Source organism: Polyergus mexicanus, unplaced genomic scaffold (genome assembly GCF_030449975.1).
Source record: "Polyergus mexicanus isolate NDT 795.1 unplaced genomic scaffold, iyPolMexi1.0 SCAF_2, whole genome shotgun sequence".
Lineage (NCBI taxonomy): Eukaryota > Metazoa > Arthropoda > Insecta > Hymenoptera > Formicidae > Polyergus > Polyergus mexicanus.
In genome coordinates, this window is record NW_027223322.1 from 8213711 (window position 1) to 8233808 (window position 20098).

The window sequence follows — 20098 nt, forward strand, 5'->3', positions numbered from 1 at the left end:
GTGCAGAATCAAATTGGCAGCAGAGCGAAAAGGACTATTCATCTCCGACAATTTATCTCGGCGCAATCGGTATTTACTGATGTTACAATAATTAATAGCGTGCCGTGTAATCAATCGTCGATACCGTTGCAACAATTTATTGTCATTGGTTGAAATTAGCGGGATATGTATGTAATAATCGACATATATTTTATGTATATAATCATGTAATATATCATTTCCATGTGATAATGCTTTTATAATTCTTCTTATACTTCTTAACAAGCTTTACTATGATCAAGAATTTTACTCATAGCGTAAAACACGAGTACTTTTTTTTTTTAAATACTTTATCCGTCATGCAAGGTTTCTATGTTGTAATTACTATTGTTGTTAATCATACAGAAGTTACCCCCCTTTCTCCGGTCGTAGTGTCTGTCAGATTCTATTATCGATTCACGAATTCTCAACAGCTGCTGGCAAAATTGGAGAGAAGTAAATAAAAGCAATGAACAAGAGACTGAGAATTAAACGATTAAAATATCTAATAAATTAGCTTTTTCAAAGAATATATTTTTTATTCGCCCAAGTGAGTGTAGATAATAATATTGTTATCCATAAAGTAAAATAAATATTAAACAATAAATTATAATATGAGCTTGGAACTTAAAATATTAAATAAATAAATAAATGTCAACAAATCGAGAAACAATCTTCTCGTTTATTTAAAAAGAAAATATATATTAATAAATTTAATTTTCTATAATTTTCTAATGTCACAGTGTCTATGTGTAGCGCACGTGGTGGGTGCATGATTGTTATAAAATTGTTATAAATAATAAAAAATATAAATATATAATTCAAATGTTCGAAAAATACAATTTTCTAACTTTACGATTGTAACAGGATACCATCCTGGAGGAATAATCACAAGAATCAGCACAGCGCGTATATATGTGCGTCCAATAATTTTAATATCGCTGCTGTCGCGTCTCTAATTACCGGCATAGGTTGTCGTTGTTCGTGGACGAGAGCACTTTCCCTAACAGAGAGGATTCCTCCGGAATCGCAGGCCAATCGCTGTCATGTAACGCGAAAATTATCGTTCCCCGATTATCGCGTAATGCGTCCCGACGATTTCAACGATGCGACGAGAGGCTTTATCGTCTCGTCTTATTAAAACTACCCGGTAGCGCGGATACGCACGAGAGATTATTTCATCGTCGATCGTAAAACAACCATTGGCTGACGGTTGTAGTCAAAAAACCTACCTCCGTCTCTGCGCTAGCGCAGAGACACAATCGCGATGTTTCAAAAGATCGCACGGATCCATTTTCGATCAGCTGTTATCAATTTAATATTTGTAAGCGAAATCACGACAATCTCACTTAAGATCATTCTTTAAGACGTGTTATTTGGTTGATTCCAGTATTGTGTTTCTTAGGTCTACATTAAATAAATAAAATTGGAATGATAAAGTAGTTTCTTCTCTTATCGTTAGCAACACATACCTCTTTTCTTTAGTCAAGATTCATTTAGAACAACTTGAGTTGTTATTCTTTTCCTCCTTCCTTTCAATCAGCTCCAATATCTTTTATTTTCAACTTTATCTAGTCTTGAGAGACAACATATTGGTATATATATTACTTAAACTGAAATTAAAGTTGACAGAAAGAGATGAAGAGAGCAATGAACAGAAACGATTATTGCATATTTTACAAACCAGACCGTTACAAACGGTATTTCTCGAATATGAAAATTGCGATCGCCGGTTTCTCGAACGTTTGTCGGGGAAGCTATCATCGTCCCGGCGTCACCAGAACTCCTCTACGTCATTAAGCAGACCGATGCGGCCGGTGTCTAATTAAGCGAGACGTTAAGTGGGGGCGTTCGATAAAGCGGGACCGTCCGATAAATTCAATTCGCCGGACAGCCAGTTAATACCCGCGGGACAGAAGGGAAGAAAGAGGAAGGTACGGGGGTGAGGGAAGGAGGGGACAGAATATATCGTGCGTTTTTCAGGAAGGTCTCATTTCGCAGACAAGAGAGGCGAAGGATGACGGACCGAGCACAGAAATCGACGATGATCATGGACAACGACGGACGAGAGATGGCGACGAACAAAGCCGAAGGGAGGGGGCGGCTTTTCTGCACTTCCCTCGCCTTCTCCCGTCGTATAGAGAAGCGGAGATATGCAAACGTCTTGCCGCACGACGGTTGAACATAACTCAGACACACGTATGCGAGGGATACGACGCACACGATCGCGGCGAACTGAGGACACTATAAACCTCGATACCGGGCAAATAAAATCCCGGATTTACAATCCTGATACCGAACGAGACAGTCCTGGTCCTGTCCCGATGCTGTCCTGTTTGTCGCTGTCGCGCGGTGTGGGTTGGCTCATCAGTGATGGCCGTGCATCCCGCAGTATCTTTTCCCTCGACGCGCCGGCCAATCTCAGACCTGTAGCGCAACATGCACGCCAAGATGCGTGCGTTCATCGTACTCGGCTTACGCGCGCAATAAAGTGACTCGCCAATTTCTATGCACGAAAATCGACACGTTGGAAATTGTCGCGTCGTTCTCCTTCTCGACAATAATTTTTATCACGTATCTCTCAGAGACTTTCAAACGATACATTACGTTTCATGAACTGCTGAAGAAATTGCAAGATAGAGTTTACAACATAATATCGAATAAAGAAACACGTCGTGTGAGATTGTACAAATGACAGATATTCGAGCCAGTGTCATATATTCATTATCATTGCATTCTTCAGTTTATAAATGTTTATAAAAATCTACATTTTTTTCAAAATCGATTACTTGATTAAAAAACCCCCCAAAATTGTTTTTATATTATTTTTCTGATACGCTCTATGCATAAATTTGCATGTTGCGCACGCGAGCGGTTTTGCGGATGGTAAGATATATACCGTGTACGTGTGAGACTGACTTTACGAGATTTAGAGAAACCGCTCCCTTTTATCATCTCTCCCTCGTATGATTGCAGCAAGGTCTCGGCTTGATACCGTTTCAGGACTTTCAATAATTTATCTAATACGCACACATTTACACACACGACGTTCGAAGAGACGGATAAAACGCGGATGTGCCACATAAAATCGTCCGATCGGCATGCAGAACGTACTGATTTCGATGAACCTTTATTGAGAACTTTCTGTTCGATGATGGCGTCATCGCCCTTATCATTAACGGTACCGCAGACGGAAGTTATGTCCCGCGGACAGTATCTGACAAAATGCAATCTGAGAAAGCTGTTAGACTTTCTATAAATAATGAACTCTGATATAATCGAATACTTAACGATCCGCGTAGATACAACCAGTCTGATTGTCATTGAAACGGGAACACGATCCGTTGTAATCATCCGCGTTTAATTACATAGCGACCTTCCTGCTTTGATCGCCGTGCTGTCATACCGACCCTTCAACCCAATCTAATGTAAAAGCGTCTGTTCTTGCGAATGATATTGTGTATTTTACGTAGTTTATACAATATATATCCGCAACAAAGTGTACTTCTATCGATTTGGCACGCGGGATTAAAAGACGAATATGTTGATAAGTTTGAGAAGAGTCTTAAAAAATTGTACGATCGACATTTTTTTATATATACATACATTACATACATTTTATTTATATCAAATATATAGGTACTCAAGCTTATCAACATATATATCCGTCTTTAATATTTATTATATATACGTATTATTTTTATATATTAAATATATATATATATATATATATATATATATATATACACATATATATTTATATACGTATGTAAAAAATATTATTATACAATATAAATTATAAATATATATGCTTACACTTTTTCATTGATAGCAATTAATTTAAAATTTTTTATATTTCTTACTCTCAACACACTTACACATGCATATATATATATATATATTGTATATATAATTTATACTTTCTTATGAAAATAATCTGGTCTTAATTTATATTCAAATACTATTATAATGTTATTTGTAATTAAAAAGAGAGAGAGAGAAAGAGAGAGAACTCGGAGATTAGAAGAATTACATTTAAAAAAAAAAAGCATTTTAAATTTAATTTATGAAAAAAGATAGTTATAGAAAAGTGCATTAAATCAATAAAAATAGTTGGAAATAGTTATTTCTTTCGATTAGAAAGAGATATCGTAGATTGTCGTCGCCGCGTGTATGAAATGAACATATTTTTTTTTTTTTTTTTTACGAGAAATTAAATGAGTTGATTTTATTAGCTCATCGAGGAATATAGGAAATATTATATACATGTTACGAATCTGTAGTCGATACGCGGGGGTCAGTGATCCTCTTGAAGGATATAGCGGGCAGTCAGATTCCTTCCCACGGGAACAGCAGTTACAATCGATCCTGACGGTTGGAGGTGCTCGGCCAGGTTCTGGCCGCCTGGCGCGCGCCTCCTCTTCCGATTTTCGAATGTACGTTGATTTGTCTGCGTCTTGGGAGTAGCGTGAGCGCTACCGAGCGTGGTGATGAATCAGGGATCGTTCGTCGTCCACGTCGTGGTCTGTACTCACCCTCGCTCGACATTAGCCGCGAGACTACTCCATCAAGCGCGCCAGACGATACGACTGTGTACCCGTTGGAAGCTTACTCCTCTGGCTCTTCCGTCCTCGTTCCCATAGGAATGCCAATGGTCATTTTCACCTATTCTGAATTTGCAAAAATGCCATTTCTCACTTCTCGTCCATGATAATGCGACGAGCTCCAGTTTTACAAATAATTAAATGAATATTCGATGAAAAGAAGCAGAAGCATCGATGTGTATCTCTAAGGGAACACGTTAAAACTAAAACCAATTGAAACTGATATAATTTCAATGAATTCAGATTTTCATTTTGTAGATCTATGAAAATAATCTCTATCTGCACAATGCAAATGGAACGGTTGTAATGTAACCTATATATACTTTTTTGTAAAATAATGAACATTATTTTTTTTTAATTCTTGCTTACATATTTGTATTAAAGGCTATTTGCATTCGTAAATAATCTTTATGATCTGTGAAACTTTTAAAATACTATGGATTAAAATTAATTTGCGTTTTCGAGAGAGTACAGACAAAGAGAAAGAATATTTATATCCTTAAAATCATTATGTGATTAGAGATTATAAAATAAGCCAACGGCGCATTATATCTTCCTTTCTCTTTCAATACATATTCAAGCATTAATATTCAACCAACATTAAGTAAGGCATATCCATATAGATTTCGAGAATATATATACAGGGGGATAAATATTCACTTTTAAAAAAAGACATGTTAAATCGATACTCGCCAAGATATTGTTGCTTCTTTCCCCCCTCCCCCTCCCCCTCCCGCCCGCGATACTGATTGATTATCTCGACACTGCGCTGTGCGTTATTTCATATCAATAAGAGTTTGGCATGGTTGAGCCGCGTATTCGACAATTCAAATATTAAGTATGCGTGTATATATTGATTAAATAATATGTAAGTAATTTTATAACTTTCAAATGAGATCAAAATGATTGTAGTTCGCTCCATAGGTTTAGAAATAAACCAGTTAATATATCTAGTTTCAAATAATACCGAAAGTGTTTTTTCGGCTTTTGACGGTTACTCCAATTCCTTCGGAAGGAACCACATGAAATTTGATCTCATTTGAAAGATAATTTAATTCCCTACAACTTTCGTTTCGATACTTTTTGTTAAAGGACTCATACTTTTTCTGATATTCGTAAAAACGTAAATAATAACAGAGATTTCAGAGATTTTCGGCATTTGTGGACCCATGTATTGTATATAGGACATTTTGTTTGGTATTAAATTATCATTCAAATGAGATCAAAATGATTGTAGTTTGCTCCATAGGTTTTGAAATGAAGCAGTTAATAGCCAATTTCAAATGTATCGAAAAGTGTTTTTTCGGCTATTGACTGTTATTCCAAAACTACAATAAATTTGACCTCGTTTGAAAGATAATTTAATTCTCTACAACTTTTGTTTCGGTACTTTCCGTTTTTAAAAAAGGCATGAAACCTCGAATTCGAATATATCGAAGCGGTGAAGCCTCTTTTTCGGGATGCTGATTGGCCGTCCCGCTTGTTCGCTGCGACTTGCTGCATTCGTGTTATTTGCAACTGTCAAATCATGCGAATTTTGACAGTTTGACAATTTGTGAAAGAAAAAGTTAAAGTTAGGAAAGAAAAGTTAAAAAAATTGGAAAATGTCCATAAATAAAAACGCTATCCAGCAGGACAAATATGTATATATTAATATTCCCGTAATTTATTTGTATATTTTGCAAAGAAAATTTTTATTCTTTATTTATTCTCGTAATAAATTAGTTAAATTCAATCTTTTTATGGTAACCATATAAAATATAAAATTCTTCCTAGATATATTTATTTTTATGTACAAATGCTGTCTCGTTTTTATAAATTAGACACAAATGTTTAAGAAAAACAACAAAATGGGTAAAAATATCTATATAATACGCAAAAGAATAAAATAAGAAAGCAAATATAAAAGAAAATAAAAGTCTAAAAAAACTTGGGATAATGTAATGTATGTAATGTATGTATGTAAGTTGCGAAAGGATTCACTTATTTATTTTCGCAAGAGTTCAAGATGCACGGCTGGCATCGTACATCAATGATTAACGATTTATTCCAATTCGGCATGACGTATGCAATGGTATTTTTTACTAACAATGTTCCAATGTGAGAAAAGGAAAAGTTCTGCGTGCGATAGGCGTCAAACTCGCTAGTTTATCACCGATTGGAGGAAGATCTTTATGATAAATATTTGTCTAACGTTTACCACCGCACGGATTACCGTTCTTTCTCATAATTACAAAATCATATTTTACAAAGCAAGTCAATTTAAGCATGCTATTGTTATCGAATGTGTTGCCAATCGAAAATAAAATTCAAATCTATTATCTTCTCTCTGCATTTGATGAAATGTTCGAATAAAATGTTAGTTTTAAAGTATTTTATAAGCCTTGAAAGCAATATACGATACATATATTTTAGCGCAAAAGCGACATAAACAGAATCGTATATAAAACACTGCGCATCGATCATCAATGTCTGTGTAATAATTAAAAATACGTATTTCATCCAACGCGTTTCAACCGAATTTATTTATAAAACAATTTAAACGATGATATTTATCATTAATTACGGCAACGAATCCGCACGGATTTATCGCACGTTTCGCGGCTGTATTTCACTGGCTGGTTGTCGTATATTTGAAAGGAAAATTTTCCACTTTTTTTCAGTTATCCGCTCAATATCAGCGCAGACATAAAATGTATCATCACCGTTCGAAACGGAAGAAACGCTACCGCCATCACGCATCCGAAAATTAATCGGCGTGGGCGCAGCCGATAACGAATGGTGGTCCCGCCAAACGGCCAGTATATTTTACTTTGCTCTCCAGTGTCTGTTATTTTGCGCGCATTCTGGCCATCCGCTCGGTACGATTTACTCGCCGGGTTCGATGAGGAATTTTCGAGTCGCTCGCGCCACCGGACAAATACCCGCGAATCCATTAAAAAATTGCCGTCGATCGCGCCGATTGCTTTCGAGTTGCGCGCGTGGTGATTGTTCCTCGATGGAAAGGCTCGAGAGATCGTAAACGATAATATCCGTTCTGTACGTGAAAGAGGTGTCGTTGCGTTTCTGATAAATCTATACGTATCTTCTTTAGCTTCTTACATCCACGTTCTATTTCTGCACCTGATTCCTCTTACCTGACACGTCACTTGTTTATCGGGTTGCGAGCTGCAGGCGCATCATTAGCCCCGCATATGGTTTAAAATAAACACGTGTACATATTGTACATGTACACATTTGTGAGCACGCTCACTTCTACGATTTCATGATAAAGGGAATCTATTCGTTTATCTCCTTTTAGCTTTTGTAGTTTTTGATAAATGGCGTTTTCGTTCTCCTGTATAACGTCTCTCTGATGTAATGCGATACTGATAAACCGATAAGACAATTATTAGTAAATTAACTCAAAGAGAGTTGATCTATTTTGCATATTTTATATTATTAAAAATAAATATCATTTTCTGTATATGACATATTGAAAATATTGTGATGATGTAGAAATTTATCGAGAACATTAAATTTTATGTAAAAAATAATTAATCTTTAAGTGCATGCAAAATTCTGAAAAAAGAAAAAAGAAAAATTATAAAACCGCCTAACATATTATTTATTTATGAAATTAGTTTATTTATTTTTATAATTTGCTTATAATGCGCTGAAGATGGCCCAAAGAATGGGACCGAAACGTACGTTAATTATTGTTTGCCAATAATTTGAATAAAAATTTTTTGCGCCCCGAGTACTGCACGTGGTTCGTATTGTCCTTATATTTTTATTTATATTTATATAATTTTGAGCCTATTATATCTTCTGTTATAAAATTTTTATCATAATTTCATTAAAACAAAAGCGCTAATAATTGCAATATATTTATCGCGATAAAGAAAGATTTAACCATTAGAGAATAATTTTGTTTCTATTGTCATAAAAAAATTAGTTAACTTTTCAAATAAGTATTTTTTTTTGTTTTTGTTTTTTATTAATCCATGCCTTGCGGCTTTGGATGTCTTCCAGTTTTTACATTTGTTATTCTGTCTTTGTTTGTTTGTGTCTTGTGTTGTGTCGTGTGTTTCTTTTGTGTTTTCACAATAAATTAATGGTCAAAAATTCTTAAAATTTCTTACATATTTAAAGTCCTCAAATCAAAACTCAACCTTGAAATTATAATTAAATTAAATTAAATTAAATTAAATTAAATTAAATTAAATTAAATTAAATTAAATTAAATTAAAATTAAAATCACAATCAAAATTAAAATTAAAATTAAGATTACAATTAACATTAAAATTAAAATAAAGCTTGAAACTTAAAACTTAAAACTTGAAATTAATTAATTCATTGCCTTTAAAATTAAAACTAAAACTAAAATTAAAATTAAAATTAAAATCAAAATCGAAATTAAAATTAGAATCACAATTAAAATCATAATTAAAATTAAAATTTCAAATAAGTATTTTAAATTCATAATTAACTGGTAAGAGATTTATATCATCTTAAAGAATCTTTTTATTATAAACATGCTATTTATTTTACACGTTAAAGATTTTATCTCATTATTTTCTAAAAAATATAATAATGTCATGCACACACTACGCGAAACAATCCATATCATCATTAATATGTGTATATATCTACATGTATAAAAATATTTACATATTATATATTAACCACAAACTCTCTTAACAAAATATATATGTACAATCTAAATGTTATTATCGCAAAAATTCTTTGTCATTAAACGCAATTTATTGCATTTAATTCAACAAATATATTTTATTCATCTTCTATTTCTTAAATTGATAAAAAATTCAATTTTGCAATTTACATTAATAAAGAAAGACAAATCTCTTGATAAACTTTCTATTTATATATCAAAGTAATCATGTATGTACAATATTTATTTAAACCGTAATGAATCTTTTCTAATATATATCTCCAATTGGAAAAGATCTAAATCTATTTGAGATAAGATACATTTAAAAAAGTATCATTTGTACATAAAACTTCTTCCGGGAATGATATCATCTTCATTCCGCGATAAAATAGAATAAGCTGAACATATAAAGAGGTGGCGGTTGAATACCTCAGCAGGTCAAGATGGGAAAAGAGAAAAAAGAGAAAAAATAGAAAGAGGAAGAGAGAGACCCATCTCTCGCTTCATTCGTTCTACATACTTTGTTCTATCGTTCCACTGTAACCCTGGATCGGCGCAAATGACAGGTGGCGTCCGCGTCGCTCGATTGCGCGTCGCTTTCCGCCATCTTTAGATAGAATAAAACCATTATCGGGATAACGCGCGTGGTCCCGTGGCTGACTGACAGTCGGCAGGTTCCGGGTTTGAGATTACGCATTTTGATTCTTATATATCTCTTAAAAAGTAAATAGCATCGAATTTTTAAGCTTAATAAAAAATTGAATGTGCCTAGTGATCAACCAGACCGAACTTGAAGGAAAAATTCAAGAAATAAGATCGCAAACAAATAGGAGATCTGCAAAATACATTGGAAATCGTGATACTGTGTTCCTGAATAGGACGGAATAAGGAAGAAAATCTTTGTTGGAGCTTAGAGAATTGGTGGGTCATTTCAGCGTGGTACTCTGTATTCCTTAGCGCGAAAATTTAATAAAAATAAGGCGAGTTTATTGCAGATCGAGTGCTAATCGAAGTACCGACTTATAGTGTTGTATGCGCCGAAAAAGATTTGTAAATAATCCGGGATAACCATGTCCAAAGTGCACAAACTCTGATACGGTTTGGCATAACTGGTTGCATATATATATATATATATATATATTTAGTTTATCATTATTATAGTTTATTATTTTTCTTTTAAATTATATTCCCGATATATAGTAGGGCATATAAATGGACCAGATTTTCTAATCATCCATCTAATATACATCCATTTTCATTCTGTAACTTTCTAAAATGTTGCCATTGTTGTAACACAACAATATTGCCGTTTAGAAGTAAAATAGGCATATATAAACTTTTTAGAGCAGGAGATTTTTATCTATCTAATTTGCGAAACGAATACTTTTATACGTATATACTTTGTTATATAAATTTTTTTACATACTTTGTTATATATATTATTTTTTTACACAAATGTCATATTTTCTACTATATTTAGCCAGTTATATTACATTAATTATGAATTATAGAATTATAATATAATATATACATATACATACACATACACACACAGACACAGCATGCACGCACATAGTTTTCAATGGCGTCAACTCCTTGTCACGTGACCAATTTTAGTTCGTTCTTATCCGAGTCCGAGAGCAGGTGGCGCTGAAACCGCCTCCTACTTTCAATGTTGTTCTCAGAGACGCTTTTCTTCACGCATGCGCATTGAACGTGACCTCATTGAAGTAGCAAATTCATAAGAGAAGGGGCGCTCCTAGGCCTCTATTCCTAGAAATAATTTTAAAGTCAATACCCATCGAGATATATGTTGGATAATTTTTAAAATTTTCTTTACATTTGCGATATGTGATGGCTTTCTTGATTAAATTATATCAATAGTATTAAAAATATTAAGATCGTCGAGCGCGCTTATTCGCCGCGGGCATACATCCCTGACTTTCATTGCCATTATGCTGCACATGCGCGAGGAAGAGCGTCTCTGAGAGAACTGAGAACAACACTGCCCACTTTTTTCAAGAGAGAATTTGTGCACCTTGGACGAGCCGCGGAATCGTATCGCAGTACAGTAAGTCATTGCACGAATTGGAAATCCGCTCGGGAGCATGGCGCGTCGCGCGCGTTTATATCGAATGTATCTGCTTCCTTTGATGCATAGAAAGATATAATTTGTGCTAGATGCAAAAGTGGCATGTCAAAAGAATTATCGGTTCGAACTTGGAGTCGATCACTAGATACGAACATGCGCATCGGTATCGACTAATACTCTACGAGGTGCATTCTTTTCGTCTGACGAAACATTTGCCTTGACGTTTTTCGCTTTATATTCTATGTATTTGTTAATCTTTTTTTTTCCTCGCCGAGATTATATCCTTTTCGGCCGCTTTCTCTCTCTCTCTCTCTCTCTCTCTCTCTCTCTCTCTCTCTCTCTTTCTTTCTCTCTCTTTCACACGCACACGTATACATCAATTGCCTTTCCCTTCGCAGCTATGCTGTTTCTCTCCTTCTCCCACGATCTTGTCGATTGTCAGAAAATGATGACACATTGCATTGACGTAGTTCTTGAATAGGCGCGAGCATCACCCTTTCTACATTCCATCGCGATTCCATATTTTGCGGCTACACCCGATGAGTGCAACAGCACGACGCATATATTCGATCGCAGTCGGCAGCACCCACGAGTCTGCTGAAGCTGTGTGACGCGAGAGCGAGAGCGAGAGCGAGAGCGTGAGCGTGATAGAGAGGGTAGAAGGGAAGATAGAGATAGAGATTCTTCGATCGCGCCCACATTCCGCGCTGGAACATCTCTCCGGAACGGGATTCACTGACCCAGCATAGTGTCGCGCATCATGTCGCAGATTGTTACGAACGCTATCGACACGCGCAAGTAGATATTTGGCAAAGGTATACGAGTTTAAATCGAATTTTAAGACATTTTTAATGCTCATAAAGATCTCAAATGACACGTTAATATCGAAATCGACAATTTTACGCGACTCGGTTTCACCTGGACTGACGGGAGCGTTGCCTCGCGTTAGTCTCTCTTTGCATTCTTGCAAGCATTGTATAACTCAATGCAAATATCTACTCGAGCCTTGAAATCAATGGATTATATTATAAGACAGAGTGTTTATAAATTTGTGGAGTTTTATTTTACTTATTGCAGACGCAGAGATAATTTTATTTCTCGGAGACATGAGTTATCCGATGTCATCGAATCAATCTAGACCAAGTAAGTCGATCATTTATATGATTTAATTTGTCGCATTAGATATGCAAAATTAGTTATCCGTATGTTATACTTGTTTGAATTTCAGTGTCTCAAGGAAATTACCAAGGCCCAGGTGATTTGCCTATGGGGTCCGCAAAAGAACAGACCTTGATGTGGCAACAAAATTCCTACATGAATGATTCAGGCATACATTCTGGTGCCGTTACTCAGGCACCATCTCTTTCGGGTAAGGAAGATGAAGAAATGGAAGGGGATCAACTGATGTTTGATCTGGACCAAGGATTTGCACAGGGTTTTACACAGGATCAAGTTGATGGTGAGATTATATTTTTTTGGAAATTGGACCATTACTATCACAAAATGAAACATTGTATATTATGATTAATCTTTCAGAAATGAACCAACAATTGAGTCATACTCGGTCGCAGCGTGTGCGCGCTGCTATGTTTCCTGAAACACTAGAGGAAGGTGTAGAGATACCTTCTACACAATTTGATCCAGCACAGCCTACCGCTGTACAAAGATTGGCTGAACCGAGTCAAATGTTGAAGCATGCTGTCGTCAATTTGATCAATTATCAGGATGATGCTGATCTAGCTACGCGCGCTATTCCCGAGTTAATCAAGCTCTTAAATGATGAGGATCAGGTGGTTGTATCTCAAGCAGCTATGATGGTACATCAATTATCTAAAAAAGAAGCTTCCCGCCATGCTATTATGAACAGCTCGCAAATGGTGGCTGCCTTAGTACGTGCTATCTCTAATAGTGACGATTTGGAATCGACGAAGGCAGCGGTCGGTACCTTGCACAATTTATCACATCACAGACAAGGCTTGCTAGCGATTTTCAAGAGCGGTGGAATTCCCGCACTTGTGAAATTATTGAGTTCTCCAGTAGAATCCGTTCTTTTTTATGCAATAACAACTCTTCATAACTTATTACTTCATCAAGATGGTTCCAAAATGGCCGTCCGTCTTGCCGGCGGTTTGCAGAAAATGGTTGCTTTATTGCAGCGGAACAATGTCAAATTTTTGGCTATTGTTACTGATTGCTTGCAAATTCTAGCATACGGAAATCAGGAAAGCAAATTAATAATTCTTGCTTCGCAAGGTCCAATAGAACTTGTGCGTATAATGCGCTCTTATGAATACGAGAAACTGTTATGGACTACTTCGAGGGTACTGAAAGGTAAATTGATCAATATATTGTAATAATTTTGTTGAATTATTATAATTAAATTACATTCTCTTTTAATCAATGATTCACTGTGTTTGCAGTATTGTCTGTATGTCCGAGTAACAAGCCCGCGATTGTAGAAGCAGGTGGCATGCAAGCGCTTGCTATGCATCTCGCAAATCCGAGTCAAAGATTAGTGCAGAATTGTTTATGGACATTACGTAATCTATCAGATGCTGGCACAAAGGTTGATGGACTTGATAGCTTGTTGCAGAGCCTTGTTCTTGTGCTTGGATCAACAGATGTGAACGTCGTTACTTGCGCGGCTGGCATTTTATCAAACTTGACTTGCAATAATCAGCGTAATAAGGTAAGTCGAAATAAAAAAAATTGCTTCTTTCAATGTTTCTTATAATATGTGGCATATAAACAAAGATTTTTAAATTTCTTTTCAGGTCGCAGTATGTAATTACGGTGGCGTCGACGCTCTCGTTCGTACTATTATAAATGCCGGCGATCGAGAAGAGATAACTGAACCGGCAGTATGCGCTTTACGTCATTTGACATCGCGTCATAATGAAGCGGAAATGGCACAAAACTCGGTTCGATTGAATTACGGCATTCAAGTTATAGTCAAATTACTTCACCCACCGTCGCGCTGGCCGTTGGTGAAAGCGGTTATTGGATTAATCCGCAATTTGGCTCTTTGTCCCGCAAATCACAGTCCGCTACGCGATCACGGTGCAATACATCATCTCGTAAGACTTTTGATGCGTGCATTCAACGATACACAGAGAGTAAGTTATCCACATGGCAAAATTTATTATAAAATAAGAAATATTAGTTTATATACATGGTATTTTTTATAATATTATATATTGTATGATTCTTTTTGCAAGTATGTACCATTTATGTTATGTTTTTCAGTCATTAAATTTACGTGTTTTTTGTTATGGTTTTTTATACTATTACATGAAGAGATTCTCTTCAGATTTTTTTAATAATTAATAAAATTATAATAATTATTTTTATAAATCAGCATGTGTAATAATTTTTATTTGCAGCAACGTTCATCTGTCGCTAGTACTGGAAGCCAACAAACATCAGGTGCATATGCAGATGGAGTACGTATGGAGGAGATAGTGGAAGGCTCAGTAGGGGCACTTCACATTCTAGCAAGGGAATCCCACAATAGGGCGATAATTCGCTCACAAAATGTGATTCCAATTTTTGTACAAGTATGTATCATTATTTTTATAAAAGAATTTGTAACATTTTTTTTTCTAAGTACAGAATCAGATTCTTCTATTGAGTTGTCCCTCAATTCACAGTCTGTTTTAATATCACATACATAGAATGGAAATGTAGTTTTGTACTCTGTATTTTCTCTTTCACTCACTTCTTTTTCCTACACATGATTTTAATACAGCTTTGTTTTTCATACAGTTATTATTTAATGAGATTGAAAACATTCAACGCGTGGCAGCCGGCGTGCTTTGCGAACTAGCAGCTGACAAGGAAGGTGCCGAAATAATAGAACAAGAGGGTGCTACTGCCCCACTGACGGAACTACTTCACTCCAGAAACGAAGGAGTTGCGACTTATGCAGCAGCAGTATTGTTTCGTATGAGCGAAGATAAGCCCCAAGAGTACAAAAAACGACTTTCCATGGAGCTGACGAATTCCTTATTCCGCGAAGACACAAACTTATGGAACAATACTGACTTCAGCATGGCCCCAGATCTCCAGGTATCGTAGGAAACAGATATAATAATGCACGTAAAATTATTCGTGCCGTGGCGAAATAGATTTACTTGCAAACACTATGTAACATAGCGAGCTTCAGTTTTATATATGTATATATAGAAGCAAATTTTGTCTTTTATAATTAGTTGTTTTCAAGTACTTGCCAGGATTTTGTCAGGTTTGTAATATGATATAAAGAGAAATACATTTATATCATAGCATGGAAATGTGTTACACTTGAGATGGTTACATTGTGTTTGGTAAATTGTGCCACGTTATGATAATAGAGTTTTTTTATTGCTCAGAGACAAGCCCGTCTCTTTCTATTTATAACATACAGGTATTTATATAAAAGATTTTCCCCTCGTATAAATAAATTTTAAATACACTGTTTTTAAATCATGTTTATATTATTATTTATGAAGATTTGCACCATTAAGGCATAGTGCAGTACTCATACATGTGCTATAATATTTAATTCTAACTATCCCTTAAATTTTATACTATAGACTTTTATTATTATATTTGTGAAAATGGTAGATATATAATGTTTTAAGAGATTAATTTCATACAGTTTTACATTGCTTAACAAGTTATAAACCCGTTGTATGAACAGTTTTGAAATGTATGCTTCTCTGAAGAAAAAAAAAAAGAAAAAAACAGAAAAGGAAAAAAGCTAACACGTATTAATATTAGCTACATTTAAAATTTGTATGCTTAAGCTTTATAATACATTAATGTCCAAGATTTAACGTTATTTTTACATTTTTATATTAATATTTGCTCAAAAATTGAAAAAATAAAGAAAAGAATGGTTGTGCCTAATGGAGCAGTAGATCACGAAATGCACTTAGACACCTTAGAATCCTAATTCATAGTTTGCGAGATTATCATGTGCATGGGAATGCATTTTGTTCCTTTTGCAGATGTTTATTTAATAGTTTCCTTTTTTTTCTTTTTTTGTACCATTATTATATTATTCATATAAACTCTCTTAATCATTATTATTATCATACGAGACTTGCCTACTATAGCGCATATCTGTCCGTATTTCGAGGTGTCATGACACGCCTTCCTTAGAAGATATGCTTTGTGTTGACCTAAGCTACCTAATCTTCAGGACATGCTTGGCCCTGATCAAGGCTATGATGGTATGTATGGCCAAGGACCTCCTAGTGTACATAGCAGCCATGGCGGTCGGGGTTATCAACCGCAAGGTAATTTATAAGTATTATCCATCTCGTTTATCGAATTTGCTGCTTCCGAATAATCGATTTATTACTCGATCGAAGGCAGACGGAATTTGAAATATGTACATATACTTGGATCATTTACGTCAAAATCGGAATTTAATATTTAGACAGGTAAAGAGACAAAATTATGACCAGTAAAAAACATTTATTTTTTAATGTAATCTCCATTTAAATCACAACATTTTTGGCATCGACATACCAATGTCGGCAAAATAGAAAGATACTGTAACACATCTCCCAAAAAACCAGAGAAAAACTGTAAGCGTTCAGATTTTCTGTTTAGTCCTTTGAAGGAATATTTGAGTGGTAGGCGCTTTCAGTCAGAAGATGAACTTAAAACGTGTATGTTACAATGGTTCAGACATCAGGACAATTCCTATTCTGCCGGTATTAACGCATTAGTACGTCGATGGCAAAAATGCTGTGATGTTAATGGAGATTATGTTGAAAAATAAATGTTCTTTACTGATTATAATCTTGTCTTTTTATCTATCTAAAAATTGAATTCTTGTTTTGACGTGAAATACCCAAGTCTGTTCTGTTTCCATAAAATGTGTTTATATATTGTTGCGTTTGTGTTTTGTCGATTTCGATTGATTCGCAGTTTGTTCTCGTACTGTCGCTCACTCACAAGCACTCGTGTCAGATATAACAATGCTGTTTTAGAAAACAAACTTGCTATAATTTTAATAAAGAATTTAGAATATAGAATATAGAATAGGAAAACATTGTAATTGTCGAAAATATACGTCCACATGGTATGACAGCAGTCGCGAGACTCGACAAGATGGTGACTCTTCTCAAGATGTCTGTACTTATTGATCCCTTTGGTAACGCGTTGGAAATGATTTTCCGGAGACAGGTATAGCGGATACCAAATATAACCGCCAAAAATAGCTTTTATGGAAGGACGAAACACAAGAAGCGCAACAATATATATAGATATAATTATAATAATAATTCCATACGACCGGCGTATAAAATAGCGGAATAATTTTGTATGTAATAATGCTATTTTATGAAGAAATTCTCTGTGTCTTGCATTTAAAAAAACGCAGAGTTTATTAAATAGTTTACTATTCTCTTCAGTGTTACTTCTAATATAAAATGATGTATTTAATTGTATGTTATTTTAACAGCAGCTTAACCCATGGACTCTTAAATTAAAATACAGGCTATCAACAGTATCTCGCAGTAACAAAGGTCACTTTGTCTTTATGTATTGTTCTTGTTTTCATTATCTGGTTGTTTGACATCTTCAATAATCGATTTTGACTGCATGTTTAATGTTAACATTACAAATCATCTTTCTCATTTGTAATTACAAATGCGTCATTTAATGTATGTGTAGACTATATATATTGTAATATATTGATAATGCTTTTTCTCCTTTTTAAGGTTTCTTAAAGTAATTAATAGTAATACAATATATATATAAAGTAATAATTAGTAATATGACGCTTTTTATTTGTCAGTGGTATATAATTTTGAGCTTCAATATTAATTTTTGTATCGCTCATTTCATTATATAATTGGAATTAGAGAGAATTTAACGCTTTTTTAAATGTGTGTGTGTGCGCGCGCGCGCGCACACACACACACACATTTAAAAAAAAAAAAAAAAAAAAAAAAACCGCTTTTTTTAAAAAAGCGTTAAATTCTATATATATATATATATATATATATATATATATATATATATATATATATTTCATGTGTATGTGTCTGACTATTAATAAGTAGCTTTGATTACTAAATAATTTTTGTCCTACAGCTTAGCATAAAGTAGATTTATGATAAAAAAATATGTTTATAAATCAATTAATAACCATCAAATAAGATATATACATATATTAGTATTGTATAATTATATGAGAAATATAATCATAAATTAATTATATTATAGTCATAAGAAGAGAAGATGTAATCATTTTTAGGATGCATAGCAAACTATATATATCTTAAACATTGAAAAAATTACAAAGCACTTTCCAAGTGATCATGCTTTACTGATTAATAAAGTTCTGCACTTTGTGTGCAGTATAATTTTTATCGATGTATGTATTATGAGTAGTAAGTAATAGAATCTTTAAAAAACAAAATATTTTTTTTCATATAACAGGTTATGACCAGATACCAATAGACTCAATGCAAGGATTGGAGATAGGTGGTGGATCGACGTATGGTGCGATGGACACTATGGACGTGGCGCACGAGGGTGATTTGAGTTTCGATCATTTGGAAGAGCTCCCTGCACCGCCGCAAGATAACAACCAGGTCGCGGCCTGGTATGATACCGATCTTTAAAATCAAGATGATATAGAAATGTCAAGTACTGAAGAAAGAGAGAAAAAGAGAGAGAGAGAGGGGGAGAGTGAGATTCTATATGCGTTATTCGGACGCAGTCGCCTTCGGATCCACATCTACGTAGTCCACGTCCGTTTCGTCGAACGGAAAGTGAAACATTCGCTAATCCATATCCGTATCGCCTGTATGTAATCGCCTAATATGATCATTCACCCGAGTATATAAACATTATATCGATGTATTAGAATTAAGAAAAACTCATGTAGTTCGTACACATATGTATCATTTATTGTCCGTACAAATAAACTGAATGATTAAACAACGCTCCTTATTGCGTGATTATATAAGAAGATATAAAGATCACATAATATGGTATGATAATAATCATATTTGATAACAATAATTACAATCCCTTGCGCGTGATGATTTTGGAAATTAAAAGAATTACTGTTTCTTAAATGGTTTAAATTTAGATAATAATACATTACAATAAAATTGTGTCGTGAAATTTCAAAAATTTTTAACATTCATAAACAAATTTTTTTAAAAAGTGTATAGATTTTAAATAAGAAGTCTCTTATAATTTATCTCGAGAAAGACAATCGAAACGATTTGTAAAGCAACTCGTCAAGTATGAATTTTCGTAAATAACAAAATATACAAATTTTATCGATCCACTAATTATAAAGATTAAGGATATCTTTTGTTTTGGCATTAATATTTATACAATGGAAAAAATTTTAGCGAGACTTTCACTTGCCATGTTCGGCGAGCGCTAGTTGTGTTTCAAAGAAAGGTATTACATGATATTAGATATGCAGATAGACAATTTTTCACGGGGACATCATTATTCGTTTTCTGTTATTCTGGAGAAGGATGTCGCGTATGAGGCATAGTCAGGTCATCAATCGCTGCCCGACACTCGCACGGTATACATTTGTGTGTAGACTACGCGCTCTGAAGGCTCGTATTTTACGTTAACGGTTGTTTCTTAACGCGACACAAAGAGAGGGAAACACATCTTGAGGAGTTGTTCCTTTGAATGCGAAAGGCGTATTAAAAATTCGTCTGTTTATCGAAGCGATTATTTCCGGACAGGTGTCGT

General features: G+C 34.5%; 1 protein-coding gene across 9 annotated transcripts; it reads left to right on the forward strand.

The window, feature by feature from the left end:
• Positions 1-9912: 9912 nt before the first annotated feature.
• Positions 9913-19335, forward strand: LOC138944790 (armadillo segment polarity protein). Of its 9 annotated transcripts, none has more exons than XR_011448874.1 (11): positions 11241-11347; positions 12446-12511; positions 12597-12827; positions 12905-13699; positions 13789-14057; positions 14143-14484; positions 14752-14925; positions 15134-15436; positions 16539-16650; positions 17826-17889; positions 18809-18826. XR_011448874.1 is itself a non-coding variant. In XM_070315777.1 (11 exons), the coding sequence occupies exons 3-11, from the start codon at positions 12475-12477 to the stop codon at positions 18991-18993; spliced, it is 2448 nt and encodes an 815-aa protein (XP_070171878.1). In that variant the 5' UTR covers positions 11354-11553; positions 11850-12183; positions 12446-12474; the 3' UTR covers positions 18994-19335. The 9 variants fall into 9 exon arrangements, 8 of the variants coding, with proteins under 8 accessions (XP_070171879.1, XP_070171876.1, XP_070171881.1 ...); XM_070315777.1 differs by lacking the exons at positions 11241-11347; positions 17826-17889 and adding exons at positions 11354-11553; positions 11850-12183 and having other exon boundaries at positions 18809-19335; XM_070315778.1 differs by lacking the exons at positions 11241-11347; positions 17826-17889 and adding an exon at positions 9913-10197 and having other exon boundaries at positions 18809-19335.
• The last annotated feature ends 763 nt before the right edge of the window (positions 19336-20098 follow it).